The 21644-nt window shown below is 39.9% G+C and overlaps 2 protein-coding genes across 9 annotated transcripts; both read left to right on the top strand.

The window, feature by feature from the left end:
* Positions 1–1526: 1526 nt before the first annotated feature.
* On the top strand, positions 1527–8282 carry LOC146573051 (uncharacterized). Of its 2 annotated transcripts, none has more exons than XM_085277581.1 (3): positions 1527–2404; positions 3709–4047; positions 6853–8282. In XM_085277581.1, exons 1-3 carry the CDS (start codon positions 1843–1845, stop codon positions 7440–7442), a joined length of 1491 nt encoding a protein of 496 aa, XP_085133707.1. In that variant the 5' UTR covers positions 1527–1842; the 3' UTR covers positions 7443–8282. The 2 variants fall into 2 exon arrangements, with proteins under 2 accessions (XP_085133707.1, XP_085133706.1); XM_085277580.1 differs by having other exon boundaries at positions 6850–8282.
* Positions 8283–9674: 1392 nt separating this feature from the next.
* On the top strand, positions 9675–20033 carry zfyve27 (zinc finger, FYVE domain containing 27). Of its 7 annotated transcripts, XM_085277572.1 has the most exons (15): positions 9688–9746; positions 9831–10009; positions 11419–11656; positions 11777–11847; positions 11944–12130; positions 13164–13259; positions 13567–13679; positions 13959–14077; positions 14478–14549; positions 15518–15538; positions 15707–15727; positions 17117–17258; positions 17371–17417; positions 17541–17622; positions 17737–20033. In XM_085277572.1, exons 3-15 carry the CDS (start codon positions 11421–11423, stop codon positions 17805–17807), a joined length of 1278 nt encoding a protein of 425 aa, XP_085133698.1. In that variant the 5' UTR covers positions 9688–9746; positions 9831–10009; positions 11419–11420; the 3' UTR covers positions 17808–20033. The 7 variants fall into 7 exon arrangements, with proteins under 7 accessions (XP_085133699.1, XP_085133697.1, XP_085133701.1 ...); XM_085277573.1 differs by having other exon boundaries at positions 9675–10009; positions 17120–17258; XM_085277571.1 differs by having other exon boundaries at positions 9675–10009.
* The last annotated feature ends 1611 nt before the right edge of the window (positions 20034–21644 follow it).

Below are 21644 nucleotides of genomic sequence, written 5' to 3'. Positions count from 1 at the left end.
AATAATCAAAGAGTAGGCTAATCCATTAGTGACGTTAGTGTTTGTGCGCTCACCTCACAGCAAGAGTCAGCCTGTAGCATTCAAAAAGAAAAACAATAACCAACAGAGCAAACATTAACCCCACCACATGGATTTGTGCTTTTAATCTCGCACAAATCCATGTGGCGAGATTAAAAGCGGGGTTATTTTGTCTTAAAATTCTAAATAGCCGTCTAATTAACCTTACAGGTATCTATGCATGAGAGCTGAACATGAGTGCATTGCTTGAGCATGAGCTTCAGGATCTCCTGAAGAATATTGAATAGATCAAAATGGTCTGAGGCATCATAACTGTCTTATTTGATAAGTTTATTTCAAGCCTCTTTTATGCATTTCTCCCATTTCTTCCGTCAACGAAATTTCAGTGGTACTTCTATCTATACCTTCCTGTTATTAATGAGATTAATAAAGTGAAGTCGTTAATAAAACCCACGCAAAGCAATTTTACCTGTAAAAAAAGTGAGTGCGCCATTATTAACTTATTTTAGACAAGCTGAACTAAAGCTAATACCTCCTACGATTAAAGCCACTGAAATTACTGCCGTTATCCAGTCTCTGTTCAGACGTTCAACATCATTTAATAGCACATACCACGTGACCCATTGTTCCTACCATTCGGCAAGAAGCCTGGTGGAAAGGTAGCAATTAGCAATGGCTGGTTTAAAGGTAATGTAAAGTTTTTTATTCATATACTCTCATACGGCCCTGACTTATATAAACTCATAACGCTCCATCTTTTTATTTATTTATTTATTTATTTATTTATTTATTTTTTTACCGTGTAGGAGGTTGATTGTAATTTAAATAAAACAGAAGTACATCAAACTGTATATGCTTATAAACACTGATAAAAGGAAGCACTGTGACTGTGGAAGACCCAAACCCTGAATTTAGAGTTTAATGTGATTGTCAACAGGAAAAGGACAGATTTTAAAAGTTAACCATTTACTTAAGATAACGAGCATTTAGTAGATCCAAGATTCTAGCTTAACTTGCTCGAAATACCTTAACTATTTACTTTCAGGATGTCGCTGACGTTAAAAAACAAAGCTCGTTTTCTACAGCAGGTGTAGAGCACCTAATTAAGACCAATTAGCAGGCGTGTGAGGAGATCTCTTTAAAAACTCATAAAACGCCTGGTGGTTATTTCTCTTGCGTGTGACCAGCGTTTCCTTTCAAGACCAAACATGCGTGGGCTTTTTGCTGGATTAAAAGCTGGCCGGGTTCTTATACCCGGGTCAGGTATTCAACAAAGAGCAACTTACATCCATGGCAAACCGCCCAAAGATAAAATAGGCGCTGTCGTAAGTAGACGCTAATTCCATGTCTGTTGAATATGTTACAAATTTTGACTGGTGGTAACAGAAGTAACATGTTGTTGTTCTGCAGCAATCTGCCTTTGTCTTGATGGTGATGTCTCTGGCCATCCTAGGGCCTTCTGGTTGGATTCTTTCCCGCCTAGACCATTACAAAACCCGTGACTGATGGAAGACGTCCCAAGAGCAGTCGTTACACCTGTGCTTGCCCTTAAAAGAGCATAATTTCAGATATTTCAGTCGTTGCTGAGATAATAAATTTAGGTTTCTCAGTTGTACTTTGTCCTTTTTTACCAACAAAGTGATGCACTTCGCCGTTTGGACCACTAGTTGGCACATAAGCAATTGTTGGCGGAAGTAAAACCTCTCACTTTGCTTATAAACGAGCTCCATCAGCACAAGGGGTCCATTATTGGGGAAATCACGTGCTCATCAGGGGTTTTAATATTAAGTCATTGCACAGCGTTAGTGGGTCGTTAAACGCACCATGAAGCCGCAGCTGTTTGGGACCAAAGAGCGACCGTGCGTAACAAACAAAACCAGCGCGGACGCTGCGCTGTCCTTTCAAGAGGAGCTTGTAGCTGCCATACACGGAGCATTTGAAGTGGCCGTGGAGATCGCGGTTCGCGAGGTGAAAAAGCTTGTGGCAGGTCAGGTGACGAGCGACATCTATGAAGAGATACGACGAGAAAACGAGTCCCTCAAACAAAGGCTGCAGAGAGCCGAAGCTAAGCTGGACTCTGCGCGCAGAGAGGAGAACTGTGGAAGCCCTCTTACTACAAATCAGCTCTTCGGTGCCATAAAATACACCGATCAACCGCCACACCCCAACTGCAGTCAAATAAGCACAAGTGCTGTGGGCAGTGTGCTCAGCCGCACAGAGGTCAGAGGTGACACTACCCCTGCGGGTCACAGCGGAGCGCATCAGCCTCGTGACACCCACGATCTACATTTGAGAAGACCCGACGAGCGCAGATCGCGCGAGGAAGAGAGAATAAATGACGCAGCTTCAGATCCAGAAAATGAGGCGAACGATGGATGCACTAGAGGTACTTGTGAGACTTGTTCTCTTTCATTACTGCCCCAGTAATTGCCTCAGCATCCTAGTTATATTTAGATCACGATGTGTGCACAGAAACTAACAGCTAAACTGTTAATGCATGGGGATGAACATTTTTCACACGTTTTGTAGACAAGTGTGAAACCAGTGATGCACAGTTGCCAGTTTTAACAACAATGTTTTACTAGCAGGATTGCTGAAGTGCAAACAGTCACCTTTTTGCTATTTTAATTTTTATTTATTTATTTTAACACAGTTAAGATTGCGGCCAATGCAAAGACTTAAACAATATACCTGTTGGTTTGTGTGTGAATCCACCAAGTGCAAAGATCAAAAATACACAACACATCATCCAAGAATCATTAAAAGGTCTTTAGCTTGTCTTGATGCGCTCATATAACTTACAAGTGTTTCAAAAATAAAAATGGTGACGTATGCCACCCAGGTTATGCATTGATGGGGTTGCAATATCTTGTTCCAAAAAGTGTATATTCAGCATTAATGGTGTCTTCACAGATTTGCAGGTTACCCATGCTTTGTGCACCAATTTGTTGCCACACCAGATGTTTGTGCACAGCAAAATCTCCAGTGCTGATTTTCTAACACTGGGATATTTTTCAGTGTTAGAAAATCAGCACTGCTCAGTGTTAGCCATTGTTAATCTTCAAAACTGACTAGGTTACTTTTAAACATATAACACTGTCAAAAGTGTTAATTTAACACTCAACAGTGTTGTATTTAACACTCAGAGGTGTGGACCCATATAGACACTCTCTAGCGTTAATTTAACACTGGAGATTTTGCTGTGTGGGATTATGATACGAAGGGCACCTCGGTGTGAGAGATATATAAAAAATTTAATTTTGTGTAATATACTGGGATAATTATAATAAGAGCTATGTTGTTATATTTGTAACATATGGTATTATTTCATTTAGTAAGAACAGTAACAAAATAAACTATCTTGGAGCAACTGTGACCACATAATTTCCTCTGGGATTAAAGTATTCTGATTCTGGCTTTTGACCTGTGCCCTGATTACATGCCTGATGGTTTCAGACTAGAGAGAAAAGAGGCTAACGCTGTAATGATTTCCAAACATAAAGTTCTGGATCCTCACATCTGTTTTGAGTTCTGTTTTTAAAGTAACTGTTTTTGGAAACAGTTGCAAAGGTACTGTGCTCAAGCTCCATAGAAGGCTGACTTTAAATTTATTTTATAATGTATGGAAAAATTGTCTTAGTTTTCTAATTTAAAAGAAATCATTAAATGCTTGCATCTCTTTATTTGCAGAGGTAACTGAAGAGATTTCTCGCGTTTGTATGGTGAAGATCGAACGTATGAACCCAGTATGTCCAAACCAAGCAGCTCAAGATGGCATCTCACCACCACTTCCCAGCGTTCTTGGCAAATCCACTCGAGAGCTGGTTACTCAGGTTACTGTAAAGCAGGAGAAGCCAGAAGAGGAAACGCATGGTTCCTCTTGCTGTTTGGATTCCTTTAAAGTGGAGGATTTTAGCCTGGAGAGTATATCTGGAGTCCAGTCCAAAATGTTGGAGTGGAAACCAGAAGTGCAGGATATTCAGAGCCAAGATTCAAACTCTCAGCTGTCCAGCGATGGGCTCGATCAGGGTAAGAGCGAAAACTGCCACAAAGTATTCCCTCTGTTACAACAAATAAGGTTGAAATTAAGATCAGATTTGCAATATCTAACAATGACATACTCACCTAAAGTGGAAAAGTCTTTGAAACTGCATTTACCTCATGGGAGGGTAAAATGTTTGAGATTCAAGAGGGCTTAAAAAAACCCAGGCCTGTAAACACAGTTAACACATTGCAGAGCCTTCTCTCATGAATTGTTTAGTTTTACAAATGTACTGCACTGACATTTCCAATATTCAGATTTAGAAATGTGGAATCAACAAGAGTAAATAGACATTTTTCCTTGTGATCAAGTTGCTGAAAGATCATCCAGGGAAATTTTTGTCATTTTTGGAGCTGCAGGCCAGTCACATTTGCAGCTAGATTTGATCATTATGGGAAATTATTGTCTGTTTCCGAAATTACTATTAAAACTGGTAGATGGACTATATGCCAACTCACCATGTGCTATTTCACTGGGTGCAAAATGATTAGCTGTTCATTTTACTTAGCATTAACAAGCATTAAAGTTGTGCTTAAATTATATGTGTAAGTCCACTTACGATGTAATTAAAATAGTTTAATCTCAAATGAAGCAATTGTAATGCAAATTAGATGGTAAATGGTAAATGGCCTGTATTTATATAGCGCTTTACTAGTCCCTAAAGCGCTTTACATATCCAGTCATCCACCCATTCACACACAGGTGATGGCAAGCTACATTGTAGCCACAGCCACCCTGGGGCGCACTGACAGAGGCGAGGCTGCCGGACACTGGCGCCACCGGGCCCTCTGACCACCATCAGTAGGTAACGGGTGAAGTGTCTTGCCCAAGGACACAACGACCAAGACTGTCCAAGCCGGGGCTCGAACCGGCAACCTTCCGATTACAAGGCGAACTCCCAACTCTTGAGCCACGATCGCCCCTAAGGTTAATTAATGTGGTATGTTTGAGCCATAGATGCAATTATGCCATCACTGAGCCAATCTATAGTATTTCTGAGTACTTGTGTACACATATTTTGTTAAATCCACAGCATAGAAAAATGTTGTTAAAGGTCTTTGACAGTAAATATCTTACATTGCTATTGTCTTTTCTGTTTATTCATTTGAATAGGCTGTGAATAACTAAAATACAGACAGACTTGCTGAGGATTTGGTAGAGCTGTGTGATCACACCTCTCTATGTTAGTATCCAGCAGACAAACACAACTATATCTCTGTGCAAGAGACTGGATCAAGGTGACAAGGAAAAGTTGGTTTAAGCTCTAAACAAATGGCAGGTGCAGAGAGCATGACTTGTAGTGTGAGTTTGGGACCTGTAGTGTCCTGGCTACTTCCAGATAGTGGAAAACATATAAGACTCTTTTCTTCCCACCGCCACAAAAAGGAATGCTAAGGGGATTGAACCAAGTTGGTCCTAAATTCTGAGGGATTGTTGTGAGATTTAGCATTTGGAACTCTTAGGTGATGAAGGGAGCAGACATTCAGCTGATGGAAATAAACCAGAACATGCTTGTCTAATGGTATAACATGTAGAAGAGGCAGGAACTCTTAGTGCTGCTTCAGAGTCCTGTGCTGCTTGCAGCTTGCCCCGAGTCTGACAAGCATCTACAGGAGTAAGCAGTGCTCAAGCCATGCCAGCACAACAGGAACATCACTGGCAGCTGCTAGAGATGACAGCAGATCAGACGCAACAGAGGGAGATGACTTCTAGTCACCTCCCACATCCCATCATGTCAAAGCAATCAGTGAAGAGAAAGACCTACCAGCATTCTTTCTGACACCTCAGATCATCGCACCAGTAGGACAAGCAGTACTTTCTGTGCCAGCAGTTAACTTCACCAGCCCACAGTCCATTCTGACTGCCACCATAGTGGAAGCTGGACAAGCTCCAAGGAAGCTGTATAGGGATTTGTGAAAGTGAGAACAAATGTTTGGCCAGTTCTGCCCTTCTGGGACTGAGCACAGCCAACACGATGACAGAATACGGGCTTAGTGAAAGATTATTTTTTATAATTTTATCTCCTGAGTTTGTATAATTAAATTAGACATCATAGACATACAAGAACAACAGCAGTTTCCTGTTTGTGTTCAGGTAGATAGAAATACTTTCATTCATGACCCAGAGTAGTTTTTGTTTTTCGGTTGGCATTGTTACTTTACATTACAAAGATTCTGGGTTTGAAATTTTTGGGATGTTTTTAGTGTTCTGGCACCGATACAGCAGTTTCTTCACGTGGTTCAAATACATACATGTTCAGTTAACTAGCGATGCTGGATTGAGTTTATCTGTGCATGTGAGATAAACAAAAAGTTGGCGGTGCAGGGAAATGAATGGGTTTATTGGCTTGCAATGTAAAATGATCTAAGTTGCTAGTGGGACAAAAGTTCTATATAAGTAACAGACAATTTCTCATTATCAATAATATTGATTGGTTGTACACCCAGTATGCAAAAGAAAATTTGCCTCATACCCATGTGCCAGTCAAACAGCACAACATTTATGCTTTCCTACTGTCTAGTGATGCAAAATTTTAACATCTGGACTTCCAGTCAGGCGGCTAAATGTCAGATTATTCCTCAGATTATTCTAAAGGATTCAAAAAATGTTTGACCATTGTTTTTATATAGAGCAATCTACTGACTTAAAACACTTATTTGTTTACATGTATTATGTATGTACTACATGAATTCTGATCTTTAAGGCTAATGAAGTTTGTGTAATTGAAAAATATATTTTTTAAATAATTATTCTACAGTGTAATTAACTCTGCATGTTATGTCTTTCAGCAGCTCATCCTTCAAACCCAGCCTCCACCCTTCAACCGCCCACAGATCTTCCATCCCTCCCTGCAGAGTTCTCCAGTATCTTCCAGCTGTCCGAACCAGCTCCTGTGTCAGAGGCCGCTCCACAGGTTTACCCAGTCAATGTTCGAACCAGTCATAAACTCAACCACCCCGTAGCTACCCTCTATGCCTGTAAGTCCTGTGGTCAGACTTTCCATCTGCCCAGCTTGTTGCGCCGACACACTGGCCAGTGCCAGCTAAGGTTCCAGCAACGCTGTCAGCAACCTGTGGCAGGAAGCAAGAGGGCCAGATTGCAGCTTTACCCACCGGGTTGCAGCCCCTTCCGCTGCACAGTGTGCAACCGAGAGTTCAATCGCATGGAGAATCTCAAGACCCACCTTCGAATCCACACAGGAGAGAGGCCATATACCTGCTCAGTCTGCTCAAAGTGTTTCCGTCATTCTGGTGCTTTAACCAGGCACTTCCGCATCCACACTGGAGAGAAGCCTTACATCTGTGGACAGTGTGGAAAGTCTTTTAGAAACTGTGGTGGGCTCAAATTCCACCAGCGCTCTCATAGCAAGCAGCTACAGTAGTGTGGTTCTTGAGATTGGAATTTTGTTATGCAATATGCATAAAAGTTGATTTTATGCAAGGCTTAATATGTTTAAATTTTATTTTTATGTTAGCAGCCACCTATCAGTCCTGCCTCTGCTGAGTAAAATGTCAAAGAAAGACGTTTAATATTTTCCCATGCACACGTGATATACAGGCACAGCACGCTCAGAAGAGTCATGTCTAAAAACAAGCAACATTCACAATACAGGACGCAAATATTTACGTTTCTGAGGTGCGCCATGCTCAGTGGCCATAATCAGTCCCTACTGTATATTGATATAACCCGAAATGACTCACCAGTATGAGGTCTCTCTGTGCAATCCACTTTTTTTTTTTTTTTTTTTTAAGACCAGGTTTTCCCTTTGAGACTGTGTTGTTTCAAAAGAAATCTTACAAAGCAGTATCTCAAGTTATAGATACTGCAACGAGCATCTTAGGTCACCTGTCAAAAACTAAAACTATCTAACTCTCAGACAAATTTAAATACTTTTATGATTACATGGTGAAAAGAAAATAAGCTCCAGGAACTGTAGCTCAGTGATCACTGAGGTCAACATTTAAATGCATACGGTATATGTCAGGTCAGTAGTAAGTGCTGAAAACTAAGTGTGTGGAGCCTTTCAGTGTAATTCCAAGTGCCATTTTAATTATGTTCGTGGTATTGAAGAAACTACTGGTTGAGCCAGTATGTGTTTATGCCAATCCCGTTTTTATAATTGTCTGTGACTCACATATGTGCTACTGTATGTCTCTTATTTCGACTACACTATGTAAAATAATGTATATGGACTAATAAAAGTAGTATTTAAAAGTAGAAAGTCACAAAGTGGATCCTTTTTTGTTTAATCAGTCACCTGATCTTAACCCAGTAGAGGAGTTTTTCAGTTAACAACGGGGAACTGTACGAAAACAATTTCCTAAACAATGAATGAATTAAAGTTGAAACTTGTTATTTATTTATCATCTTTTTTTTTTTTTTTTTTAAGCTAAGGTAACTAATGTTTAAGGTTAACAAAAGAAATAATGTGTCATTCAAGTCTCTCCCAGACTAAACTAGCAGCATTCAGTTATTCACCGGTTAGGTCGCCGGTTCGATCCCTGGGCTCTCTGTCCTGGTCGTTGTGTCCTTGGGCAAGACACTTTACCCTACTTGCCTACTGGTGTTGGCCAGAGGGGCCGATGGCGCGATATGGCAGCCTCGCTTCTGTCAGTCTGCCCCAGGGCAGCTGTGGCTACAACTGTAGCTGCCTCCACCAGTGTGTGAATGTGAGAGTGAATGAATAGTGGTATTGTAAAGCGCTTTGAGGGTCTCGAAAAGCGCTATATAAATCCAATCCATTATTATTATTATTATTATTATTATTATTATTATTTAGTGTTTCATTTGATTGTTATTAACTGCTCCACTTGTCTTGCTGACACTTTTATATCATCTTCCTCTTTTTTCTTCTTTCTTTGCTCATTTGCAGAAGGATACTCCTCCTTCATTTTTGCTGAATAGCTTTGCAAAATTGCAAAACCTTAACTTAAGCTTCCTCTGTTATTTCTATTACATTCTGCCTGTGTGTTGGGATTTAAAGCAACAGTCTAAATTCCACAGCTGCTATTTAATCTTCATCAACTGCTGTACAGTAAATGTGTGGTCAAGGACTGACTGAAGCTCTTTAAACCAGGTGAGTTTTACTTTGTCATGACTTCAACATGACTTCAACTTGTGTAGTTCCATCAGTGTATTTTGTTTAACTGTTGTACTTTCACTAATAATCAACAAAAACCTATTTCCACATCTACTGGAGCCCCCCCCCCCCCCTTCCAAAAACAAAAAAGCAAAATCATCCTTTAATTAGATGTTTTGGTATGAAAACTATTCTGATAAATCATAACAGTCAAAACTCTGACAGTCTGAATAATTTCTGCTTTAAAGGTCACAAAGAGACATTATTATTATTATCATCATTACTCACAAAATTACTTTCAATATAAAATTGAAATGTATGGAAAGATTGTCCAAGAGCGCAGATGGTGGTAAAATTAACAAATATAATTGTTTTTAAAAAAAAAAAAAAAAAAAACCCTAATAAAATGTTTATTATGTTCTTGTTTTACAAAGGAGTATTCTTAATTTAAAAAAAAAAAAAGTGGGGGGGACTTGACTGATCAGTCTCTCTGCGATCGACTGGTTTGGACACCTGCCATTGACCATTTTCTGTTATCAATTATCAGGCCTGGATTAAACGAGGAAGCAGACGCTCTCGCAGCTGAACAGAGCTAGCAAGGCAAAGGTAGCAGGTCCAAAAAAGCAAAATAGCGGGTTGACTCTCTATGCTGACACGCTGACAGTTTCAGAAATCGCCTCGTTGTTCCAGGTTTGTGCTCATGCAGGAGGACAACCGGAGCCATGTTGACTGAGCTGCTTGAATTTGGAGGCTCTTTCTTCCTCCAGGCTGAAGATGATGGTATCGGTGGGACTCGCTAGTTTCGCCTGAGCTCCTTTCAGCACCGCCGCCGCCTCATAAGTTGGTTGTTGTTGGAAACCGAGCTCGAGGTAAATGATCTCCTTCGTATTTAGTAGCTAGTGTTAGCAAGGCTGACATGCCGGTGTCGTGCTGCTATTGTACAGCACAGCGCTCTCCCACCGGCACAGGACTTGAGTTAACTTTCCGGTTTGACCGCATCTCGCAGGCCACAGCAGTTAGCCCGGATTTCCCTCCTTATGGTCACGATAAAGAAATCGATTTTAATAGATTAATCAGAAATAAGTAGTCCTCATGAAAGCTACCAACATATCGTAACCCTTGGAAGGAATCCACCTGAACGCTAGGTTTGTTCATTCATCAACTCGCATAAAGGAGTTGAGACTGTAAGCGTGGGTTATGGGAGATCCTCCATATAACTAAAGCGCACAAGAATAGGTTAGTGGAGAAATTCGCTCTTTCCAATAACGCTTGGATGATGGGTTTCTCTCACAGGTCTCAGGAATAGACCCCGGAAAAGCCAACAAAAGCGTCTCTGAAAACGTGGTTGGTCATAACGAGGCAGACTATCTACAAATTGAACAAATCAAGCACTGGTGTTAATCTCACTAAAGCAGTTAATTTTCTCAAGGGGGTCACAGAAGAAACAGGGACTGCTGTGGAGGGTTACACTAATACGCTTATTGAGAGATACAATTAATATTGAGCAAAACTGAGTTCAGCTTGATGAACTCAACAAAGAGTAAAAATCTCTCCAAGTATCAGAATTTTTGTTCATTCAAAACACCAAATAAGAGTAGTATTAATGGAAGGAAGCATTTTAGTGTGTTTCAGGTTTGCAATGACTTCTGAGATTATGTTTTGTGGACAGATGACAAAGAAGTCCATTTTTCTATTTAAAACACACAACTCTGTATTTGTGAATTTTAGAACAGTACTGTCTACCAGCTCTAAAACTGAAAGAGTGGTGGACGGATTGTGGTTTGGGGCTGCTTTGCTATCTCAGGAGTAGAGTGCCACAACTACAAAGTGACCAAAGTGCACAAGTAAATCGACAACACGATAGTTTAAAAAGAAAAAAAATTCATGTTTTTGGAATGGTCATGTCAGAGTCCTAACCTTAACACAACTGCTTAAGGTTGATGTATGATGGAAAATGTTGAAAATCCTCTATAAAGCCTAAAAAGATCTGATGTACGTTTTTGCTAAAAGAGATTCTAAGATATAGGAAACTCGAGGCCTGTTACTTTTCTCAGCTTGGACTTTTTGTAAGATGTTTTTTTTTTTTTTTTTTGTGTTATCAGTTTATGTTTGTCTTTATTTGTAAGAAGATGAAATTTCAGTAATTCAAAAGGGTTTACAAACTTTCTGTTGCTGAAGCTCTAGACAGTTGGTAATATTATCACAGCAGATGCATTTTTGCTTTCGAAGTTACTCAACACCTGAATCCTGCTTGTCGTCTGTCCCTCATTCTGTCCAGGGATGGCTTTGCACAGTACTGGATCATTCCAAGACCCCTCACAGGGCACAGGGGATCGGGGGGAGCTGGTGCACACATTGTCTAAAGAAGCCCCTGGGTCTTCAGATGCCTCTGAGTTGGGAAGCCCTCGCAGTACACCAAACTTTGACCTCCTCAACATGGTTTTGTCCTATAAGAGGATGGCTCTATATCTAGAACCGGTTACAGATACAGTGGAGCTCATTCGCTTCCTGCTCGGGTGTGTATTTGTGCTTTCTGTACCCTGTATGAATATCACATAACTGCTTTTTCATAGTAATCACAGAGCTACATATTTATATTGCAGTATTCATTATGATCTTTTTTTTTAATCTCTCAGGTGGAAGATGCCACTGTGTTCTCTGCTTGTTTGTATTTTCCTCAATGTCTTCTTCTGCACAGTTAATGAAGGTAGGAGGAACCATTACACAGCCTTATTCAGCCTTATTGTTGCCCTTTGAATAATTTACTATGTTGTTTTTTTCTGTCTCCCTCTTCTGACATCAGTTGGTTGGTTCACTGTGAGTTTAGCAGCAGTATCTTTGCCGGCTGCCCTGGGTTACCTGCAGGACAGGTGTAGGGGCAGAGCCTCAGACGATGAGCTTCAGAAGCGTCGCTTTCATGCTGTGTATCGCAGAGACTTGCAGATCATTCATCTCACCAAACAGGAGGCCATGTTGGAAGTCAAAGACCTGTAAGGCAAATTATGCATTTAATGTCTTAAACTATTAGCATGTAGCGTCCAATCTAAAAAATGAAGTCAGTGTGGAGCTGCTTTAAACCTGCTTTCGTTTAAAAGGCCAGCAGAGACAACCTGTGGTTGTCAAAAACAAAGTCCAGAGCCCTCAGCTCACTTGATCCATGCCCATAGTATACTTGTTACTAGTATGTTTAGAGTCTGAGACACTTCTTTCAGGTTTTACTGAATCCAACATTATGTTCATTTTGTAAATTATGGTCCCCCGTAATGTGCAGAAAGAAGTTAAGCAGAGTATGCTTTCAATGTTTGATGCACTCTATACTTATAAACTCTGGTTTCAAAAAGCTAAGGTCCCAATTGGAAGGTTTAGAGACCTTTAGGTGACCCCCTGGCAACCACTGGTCGCTAGGGGGGAAAAAAGTATATTCCCTTGCTGATTTGTGAGCAATTGCTTGAGGTTGCTGGCAGTCACTAGGTGAAATTGGTTGTAGAGAGGTTTACAGCGATGCATCAAAAACCTCTTTTCAATTGCTTTGGTTATTAGCAGGTTGCCATGGTTGCCTGTAGTTGACATGGAAGATGTCAGCAAACACTTGGCTCGTGTTTGGAGGAAAAACCTTTGAGGAAATGCTTAGTTGTCCTGTAGAGTTGTTAACTTTACATTTATAAAATGTAATGCATCCCACAATTGTTGATCGGAGTGAAACTGTCATTATTTCCAAACTATTATAAACTTGAATGTGTCTCTCATCACACAATATTGACTTAGAGTCCTACCTGCTACCGGCATATTCATTGTTTCATACGATTTTAAAATATCCAATTTAAAGATTAAGTTTCAGGCAAACACTGATAAAGAAGATGGAGGAAGTCAGTTTCTTCTTCCTTTTTTATTTTTATTTTTTAAGCAGTTTATAAACTGTAGCTATCGGTGCATTTCTGAGTATTTGTTCATGGTATGTATTTGCAAATCGATTGAAATGTATTTGTTCACCCTTTATTTGTGGGTCTCATTTGCCTTCACCAGGTTGAAGCAGCTGGATGACATGCTGTCCTCTGCCTGTCAGTCAGCAGAAGCTGCTTATAAAGTCTTGTACTGGGATAATCACACCAAGTCATCAAGGTCTGCATCTGTGGTCTCTCTCTTTTACACACACGCACATTCTTTTTGCTTATAGCTGAGTCATTATTGCTCAACAGCCGGCGCTCATGATAACATCAGTTCAGCTCATGCATGTGAATGAAATGTATATGTTTTAACAAGCTCTACTGTACTGATCTCTTCTGTTGTTGCCGATAGTAACAAGATATTCAGATGTGTGTCAGTAGTCACGGTTCAAAATGTCAAATGTGAACTTAACAAAGAATTCTGTTGCTGATCAATCGCTCACATAGTTTTAATGTGACTTCTCAAAATGTTCCACCTCCAGGTTCTATGGAGGGATATTAATCGTGGTGTGTCTACTCTATGTTGCTCCGGTGGCCTGGGTGCTAGCTGGACTCAACAGTGTCATGTTTCTGTGGAACAGAGACTTCTGCAGAGGTTAGTTTGGAAAAGGCTGAAAAATAAAACTAACACTGAAGCGTTAAAAACTGCAGATCTTCAAACGGCCTCTAGAGCCTGGCTCTAAAAACAGTAATAAAATACAATAGTAGTACATGGTCATTCCATACAATACATTCTCATTTAATTATGGTTAAAAAGTAAGATGGTGACTGAATTTGAGACTTTAAAAAGGGTAGTCCACAATCCAGTGAACGACCTTTAGGTGGCTACATCCATCTTTATAAATGCAGTCGATGGTCTGTTAATCTGTTTCAGTTTTATTGGAGCTTAAGAAACTGTTCCACATGAGCAAGACACAGACTTCAGAAGGGGCGTGTGAAGAACAAGAACAAGGCAATTTATTGGAGAGGACCCCCACACCAACCAGTCTAGAGGTGAGAGACAGAAGCACGGAGGACAAAAGTTTATACGGTCTGATACGACTTACACTGAAGGATTATTTGCTGTGATTTATATTAAAACCAAATACAGCTGAAAGCTTCTTACACTGAGAGCATGGGATAAACAGTCCATCCATCATTTTCCTTTCATGCCCTCTGTGTCTTTCTGTGTTAGGATTTTTACTCCAGCAAAGTCACGGACTGGGGATCACATTGATCTGTGGAATTCCAGAGTGAAAACTTCACCCGTTACATTCATGTGTGATCCCGATTTCAGATCTCTTGACCATACCACAGTTTAACAGCTGTCCTGGGTGCTCACTCTGGGATCAGCTGTGTTTCAGGAGTTAAGTAAACAAGTGCTCAGATGTTGTTTTGTGTTTTGTCACAACAGGATCTGTCCCCTGGCAGTGTAGAAGAAGCTGAGGAAGCTGAGCCTGATGATGAATTTAAAGATGCCATTGAGGTAAACGGAACACTTACACTTTAGGATGTTCTTTTAAATTACATTTGTATGTTACTTCTATGCAGTTGTAATTCTCAGATGTCTGCAGTATTATAACTTCTTCCTTATAATGTCTAATGTGATGTCCAATTTCATAAATCTTTCTAGTTTAAGTAATCATAAAATATGTTTCTGTAGTATTTTAATTTGTTTTCTTGCCAAAGTTATACTAGAAAAAATGGTTACTGCCATTTATTGTCTGGCCAAGTTGGAAGCAGTGAATTTATGGTAAATGGCCTGTATTTATATAGCGCTTTACTAGTCCCTAAGGACCCCAAAGCGCTTTACATATCCAGTCATCCACCCATTCACGCACACATTCACACACTGGTGATGGTAAGCTACATTGTAGCCACAGCCACCCTGGGGCGCACTGACAGAGGCGAGGCTGCCGGACACTGGCGCCACCGGGCCCTCTGACCACCACCAGTAAGCAACGGGTGAAGTGTCTTGCCCAAGGACACAACGACCAAGACTGTCCAAGCCGGGGCTCGAACCGGCAACCTTCCGATTACAAGGCGAACTCCCAACTCTTGTAGCTGATTTGACCCAGATTTACACTCATAGGTGGAGCAAAAAGGCCAAGTGTGTTCCACTTGGTTCACCCTGACAGCAACCGAAATGGTGTAAAGAATGGGAGAAGTTTTATCTTTCATTCCTTTCTTCTTTTGCTGAGATAAGTAATTTCTACTGAAATCTTCAGTAAACTGGAGTCATTCATTAGCTTAACTTTTCATGTAATATATAGATGTAGGGGGAAACAAATTTGGATGGTGAATTCTATAAATTTTTGTCTTGCAAAATAATAAAAAAAATTAAGAAGTTCAGTTTGAGCTTGCCGGTAACTGTTAGGGAGGAGGAAGCCTTTGTTGCTGACATACCTCCTGTCTTTATTAGTTTTTTTTCCCTCTGCTATCCTCCTAACTCAGGAAAATTCAGTTTCAACACAGGTAAGTGTTCTCTCCTTTGTTGAGAGGAGGCTAGTTCGTCATGGCTTTTTCTTTAGTTCTTGCTTTGCTTTTTGAAGCGCAGTTTTAGGTGTGGTCACGGATAGTAACACTGAATATTAGTACTTTTAGGTAACGTTTTTCTCATCTCTTGTTTTGTTGCCTGACAAGGAAACCCCATTGGTTTTGGTGGTAAGTGATTTCACTGTTCATCCCTACTGCCAGTCCATCCATCCATCCATCCATTCACCTTGGCAGGAGTTGTGTGGCAGCAATAATGCTATAAATAACATGCCCATAATTGTTGCCTCCAGTGGTTCCATTACACAGAATATTTGTATCATTATTATTCAGCATGATCACCATCATGCTTTACGCAACAAACAAATCTTTACTATATTAAATCCCCAGACTGAACGAATTCTATCAACAGAATGTGAATAATTGCCTGTGACTTTCTGTCCAAAATATTTTAAGAGAAATCAGCTGAACACTAGCTCCAGGGTGTTCTTTTGTGTAACACCAGTCTGCACGACAAGACTCAGTCAAGAATGAGTAGCGATGAACCTTTTATTTTAAAAACACACATTGTTATTCATAATAGGGGAAATGGGGTTAGAGCTAAAAAGAAATGTCTTTTAAAACGTTTAAAGAACAGAAACAAAGACCCAAAAACGTTTCAGGACTGGTAAAATGCTGCCCCCTTGTGGTGAGGGATTTAGTTAAACACCAAAAGTGCGTTTAAAATCTATTAGCTCTTGTGACATAAAACTTTAAATAAAAAAAATATGTTGTCAAATTTAGTGGCCAATATTAGTCAACAAGGTCCATTACACCTGACTTATCTGTACATGAATTTGTTCATCAAATAAATGGATACACTTATTTGCTAAAATCCTAAACTGTTCCATTAACTGCAGGGAAGAAAGAAGTTATCCTCCTCTCTCCAAGTCTTTATTTTTTGCTGAAGTTGGATACGTGTTATTCTTATTAAAGAATAGTTTTATATTCTTTAACAAGAAAAGCTTTTAACACATGACAACTAATATCTTCATTCTGTTTGTCCTCCTACACTCTGTTCATTTGGTTCTGTGTCATTGCTGTCACTCAGTGTAGTGGATCACATTTGTAGTGGAGTAGGTTGTGCTAACCTTACTTGGTAGCCCTTGGTTCACAGACAGTTGGTACCTTTATCACATCCTAGTTATATTGAATATTAAGAGTTAAGAGAGATTAACAACATTTAATTTCTTTAATATTTCTGCTTTTGCTCTTATGGAGGTTGCGGTCCTCATGTTTGGCAGATAAATTAAGTACAGCAAGTGCGTGAATGCATGTTCTTTGAAATGTATTCTCCACCTTCATAATCATCCTAGTAGTCGTAGTTGTTGTGATCATCATGCTTAGCTTATTCATCAAACAGCTATTAGTCAGACTACCTGATTTATTTTTAATTCTAGTTTCTCCTCTGTTAATGTTTAATTTGTTTCCTGGCTTCTTTACACTTCAAAAGCTTAGACGTTATATTAAAAAAAACCATTTGTTTTTTCTATGTATCTCACTCCTCTTCGTCTCCCTAAGGAGGATGATGATGGATCCCTTGGAGCTCCCGAGTATGACACTATCTCTGAAAATGGTCTTCTAAGCCGAAATGAACCAATACGCAGCAAAGTGTCTAAACTGACAGAGAAACTGCGTAAACGCTATCCCGCAACCGTCACAGGTCAGCGAATCCTCCACTGATTTCAACCCTCTTATTTATAGCTCGGTGATGACACGGTAGATTTTCTAAGACTTACAGCTCTATTCTTGGCTGTTTCTTTCTGTCTCCAAAGGCAACTGTTCGAGCTGCAATGCCGTCTTCTCAGTTCTGAAGAAAAGGGTGAGACTGAAACCTTGTGGCAAGAATTTGGGATATATTTAGGCATCACGTCGTCATCATGGTTAATTTTATCCTATTTTTCTGTTGGGATGAGCTCTAACCCACTGTCTGTTTTTATTGCAGAGAAACTGCAGTAACTGTGGCAACAGCTTCTGCTCTCGATGCTGTTCCTTTAAGGTGCTGAAATCTGTTATGGGGGCAACAGGTGAGAAGCAGTATCGTTAAAATATTTGCATCATATCACACAATTCTGTTTCTGTTAGTTTTATTCATCTGTTCTTTGAGTTAAAGCCGCTGTCTTTTATTATTTCATCCTCAGCTCCAGAAGCACAGAGAGAGACAGTGTTTGTTTGTGCTGCCTGTAATTCCACTCTCATCAAACCACAGTGAGATGGCATGTTGGTTATATCTCCCAACGGTCAGCAAGTGTTCTCTCACTGTTTGGCCCTGAGCCCTATATTGGACCCTGACGTACATGCCTTTGTGTTCATGTTAAGGCTCTTCTGTCAAGAAACATCCCATGTGGAGCTCCTACACTCCTTTGCCTTTATCAGTTCCTCGTTAGCTTCTCTTGTTGCTTATGGGATTTCTACTATTCCTGTTGTTGGATTTTTCTTTTTTTGTGCTATCAGTGAAGGACTGGATCTTATCACTCAATGAGACTCAGCACAGTACACAGTGGCTCTAAAATCAAAGGACCTATTTACAGTCTTTCTGAGAAGGACCAATATATGCACAGTGATAACCACGACTCAGCTAGTAGTGATTGGTGGTTAAAATAAGTGAACAGGGTTACAGCGGTTTTGCTTTACAATCTTTGCCTCACAATAACGGTGATGGCTCGTGAATTTTGATATCTTAAGGACTGTTTGGCAGATTAATGACAATGTAATGCTGAAGGACCTTTCTGTAAGAACATAAGGCATCAAATCTGCCGTTCAGACTGATGAATATGATGTGGGAAAATGCTTAAGTTGTGCTTAAGCTTGTTCAAAAGTACAAGATAATGCTGAAGGACCTTGACATCCATCTGTCACCAATATGATATGATGAATTGTGGGTTTGTCCGAGATTCTGAAGGGAAGTTTGAGTTCTGAGTCACACCGGGCCACAGCCACAGTAAGCCACCTCTGGCCCCAAGAGAATGTGCGTTCCCCGACTGTTTGTGAAGAGTTGCTGGAGGTTTCTGGCTCTTGTTAAGTAAAGTTGCAAAGAGAGCATTGCAAAAAAAACTTGTGATTGCTTCTGTTGCGGGCAGATTGCTGCGGGCACTAGTAGTGTGCGAGGAAGATGCCAACTTGTTTGGAGACATTTATCATTTTAGTCTCTGAGCTGTAGTAAAAGTTGAAAAAGAACAGTGCAAACTGGAAAAAGAGAACATTTGCCTTCATAGTACAAGTTGTGCCTTACTGGAACAAACACATTTTAAAAGGGTCACCTTTCACTTTGAAGCCGAATGTTCTCCATCTCCGGTTTCTGTCACACCTTTACAGTTTTGCTGCTGTTGGCGAGTAGTTTGCGATTGTTTTCACTCTAGTCTCCTATCAACCAGTCATCTCACAGAGCTTTGACTGTTCATCATGTCTGAGTGAATAGGGCTTTAGCAGTCAATATCAGAGTGTCTGCCAGCACCTGCTTACTAACTGATTGGCACATGCACGACAGATAGTTTGCTCACATAAGATCATTTTTGAGCAAATGCTATCCTGGTAATCCTGGTCTGGAAAACTCACTGTGATTAGATTTGTCTTTTTCAGTTGATTTTCCTACCAGAGGAAGCAGATGCAGAAAAGCATAAAAAACTGAAAATGCAAAGCAAAGTCTCTCACAGCGTGGTTTTGTTGAAGGCAGGGTCTGAGCCGTTTTCGAAGTTGAGCAGACCAGTTCACTCTTGTAATAATCTAATTGCTGCTGCATTTCAGTTGTCATGGTTTCCTACGTGGGCGTGTCAAACAAGCTTTATTGTATTACAGCAGCACGTCCAAAGGTCCTTTGAGTCCATGTTTTTCGTCTGACTGGATCGAGTCGACCCAACTGGATAAAAATAATTTGAGTGGACCGAAGAACCCACTAAAACTGTTACCAGAACTTCACACTCTTGCAAGCAGGACTTGACTTGAAGAACTCATGTGAGGCACTGAAACCCAATATGTGGATCCTGGTGGCAACATTGTTTTAATCATGTTTCAGACACAGATGATTGTAACTGTTTGCTTTGCTTTTACTGTAATCATATATAAGCTTACTGTAAATAGTTCTAATTGTTCTATGTATGATATATTTAATTTAAAACTCCTGAAAGTGCGAGTTATTATTTGACCGAATGATTAATTATGTATATACTGCCCAGGATTTTAAAGATTAAATTATGCCGTTATTAAAATAAACAATGTAAAGATTTACAGCTGTGGTCAGTTTACATACACTCATTGTGAGCTTGCATGTCATAGTAACTTTTGAATTTTCACAATTTCTTTGAACTGTTCTTATCCCTTTTCTGACACGTTTAATTTTATTTTGAATTTTCTCTAATCCACACAGGGTCAAAATTTTATGCAAGGGCTCAAATATATGCACACGCTCCGTTAAATGTTTCAATAAATGGTGCTGAAGGTTCTACAGTGTGGTGGCGAGGCCAAGGTCTCTTAATTTCTCAAGAGTGATTGTGAATGACTACAGCTGCTAGCTTCTCTTTGCTGCCATGGTGGAGTGACCAATACTGCAATTGGAAAGTGCAAGAAACTCAGTGAAGCCTTAAATTAGAACTGGAGATTTACACAAACTGGAAAGGCCTCTTGGAGCCGTTTCTAAACAGCTGTATTCAAAGATAATCAGTTCAAACAAACTTAACAATTGGACGTATCACTACTTTTCCAAGGTCTACAAGAGACCAAAATAGTCACCCTCAGGTGAGAGAAAATTGGTTAGAATTGCTGTTAACTGGAAACTGGTGGAACACCAGAGCCACTGTCCACAGTGAAGCAACTTCTACAATGGACTGAGAATGTACCAAAAGCCCTGGTCTAAAATTATAACTTTTAAGCTCGACTGGAATTTTCACCTGCCCACAGTGACAAGCCTGATGCCTTCTGGAGAAAAGTAATATGATCAGATGAGACAAAGATTGAGGTATTTGCTTATTTATAAGGGGCATGTTTAAAGGAGCAGAAAGGTGAGGCTTTCATCCCAAAGAACACAATGCCACCTCTCAAGCACGCTTGTGGAAGCATCATTGTCTGTTTTGATGCTAATGGCATTGATGCATTGCACAAGATTGATGGAGTAATGAAAGAGAAGGACTACCTCCAAATTCTTCAACTTGACTTCACATCAACAGCTAAAGGGTTGAAAATTGTACACAGTCAAATATTCCAACAGGACAATGATCCCAATCAAAGCCCTGAACTCAACCTTACTGAAAATATGTAGACTATGCTTAAAAGCCGAGTTGGTGCCAGAAAATCAACCAATTTAAATGATCTCTACCAATTCTGCCAAGAACTATCCAGCCAAGATTATGCCAGAAGAATAAAAGCACCTTCTCGAGGTGCAACTTGCTAAGAGACATTTAGCCAAATAAAAATGTGGGTCTATGTGTATATTTGTGGCTACATGTATCACTTTGACCCTGTGCAGATGAGAGAAAATCAAAAATAAATTAGGACTTGTTTTTACAAGTTGTTGAAGATGTATGCTGTATGATCATTCCACTCTGGAAAAAAGAATAGTTCGGTCATTGAAATCAATTAAAAGCTCAAAATGAGCATGGCACTCGTGGCCATGATGAGCGTAACCACAGCAGCAATTAAAGTGACAGGTGGTAAGTATGTTCCTTTTGGCATGGGAATCATTTTATTAGCAACTAAAAGGCATTGTCATTTCAAAGCACAGTTGTACCACACTTTAAAAAAAGCATCAGAAATTTTTTTTTTTTTTCAAAACAGCTTCATTTGATTGATTTATTCCATTTAGAAATAAAAGTTTGAATTCCTTCATTTAAAATTTGGTGTTTAACTTTTAACTAATTTATTCAAGTATCAACATTTTCAGTGATATGCTGGTGATAGATCCTCAAAGTTGGTTTTACAAATATTTGTCTGAACTAGTGGATTAAATTATGATGTGTAAAGTGAAATGGGTCACTCCCACTGATAAACTCATAATGTTTATGCCAGAGGAAGGTTAAACAAGAAAGCTCTACTGTAAAGGGTGCAGATATGGGAAAGA

Source organism: Mchenga conophoros, linkage group LG6 (genome assembly GCF_057382185.1).
Source record: "Mchenga conophoros isolate Kocher_MC1m ecotype Shallow Benthic linkage group LG6, M_conophoros_male_GT1.1, whole genome shotgun sequence".
In the NCBI taxonomy this organism is placed as follows: Eukaryota; Metazoa; Chordata; class Actinopteri; order Cichliformes; family Cichlidae; genus Mchenga; species Mchenga conophoros.
This window is presented reverse-complemented; position numbering and strand designations above follow the sequence as displayed.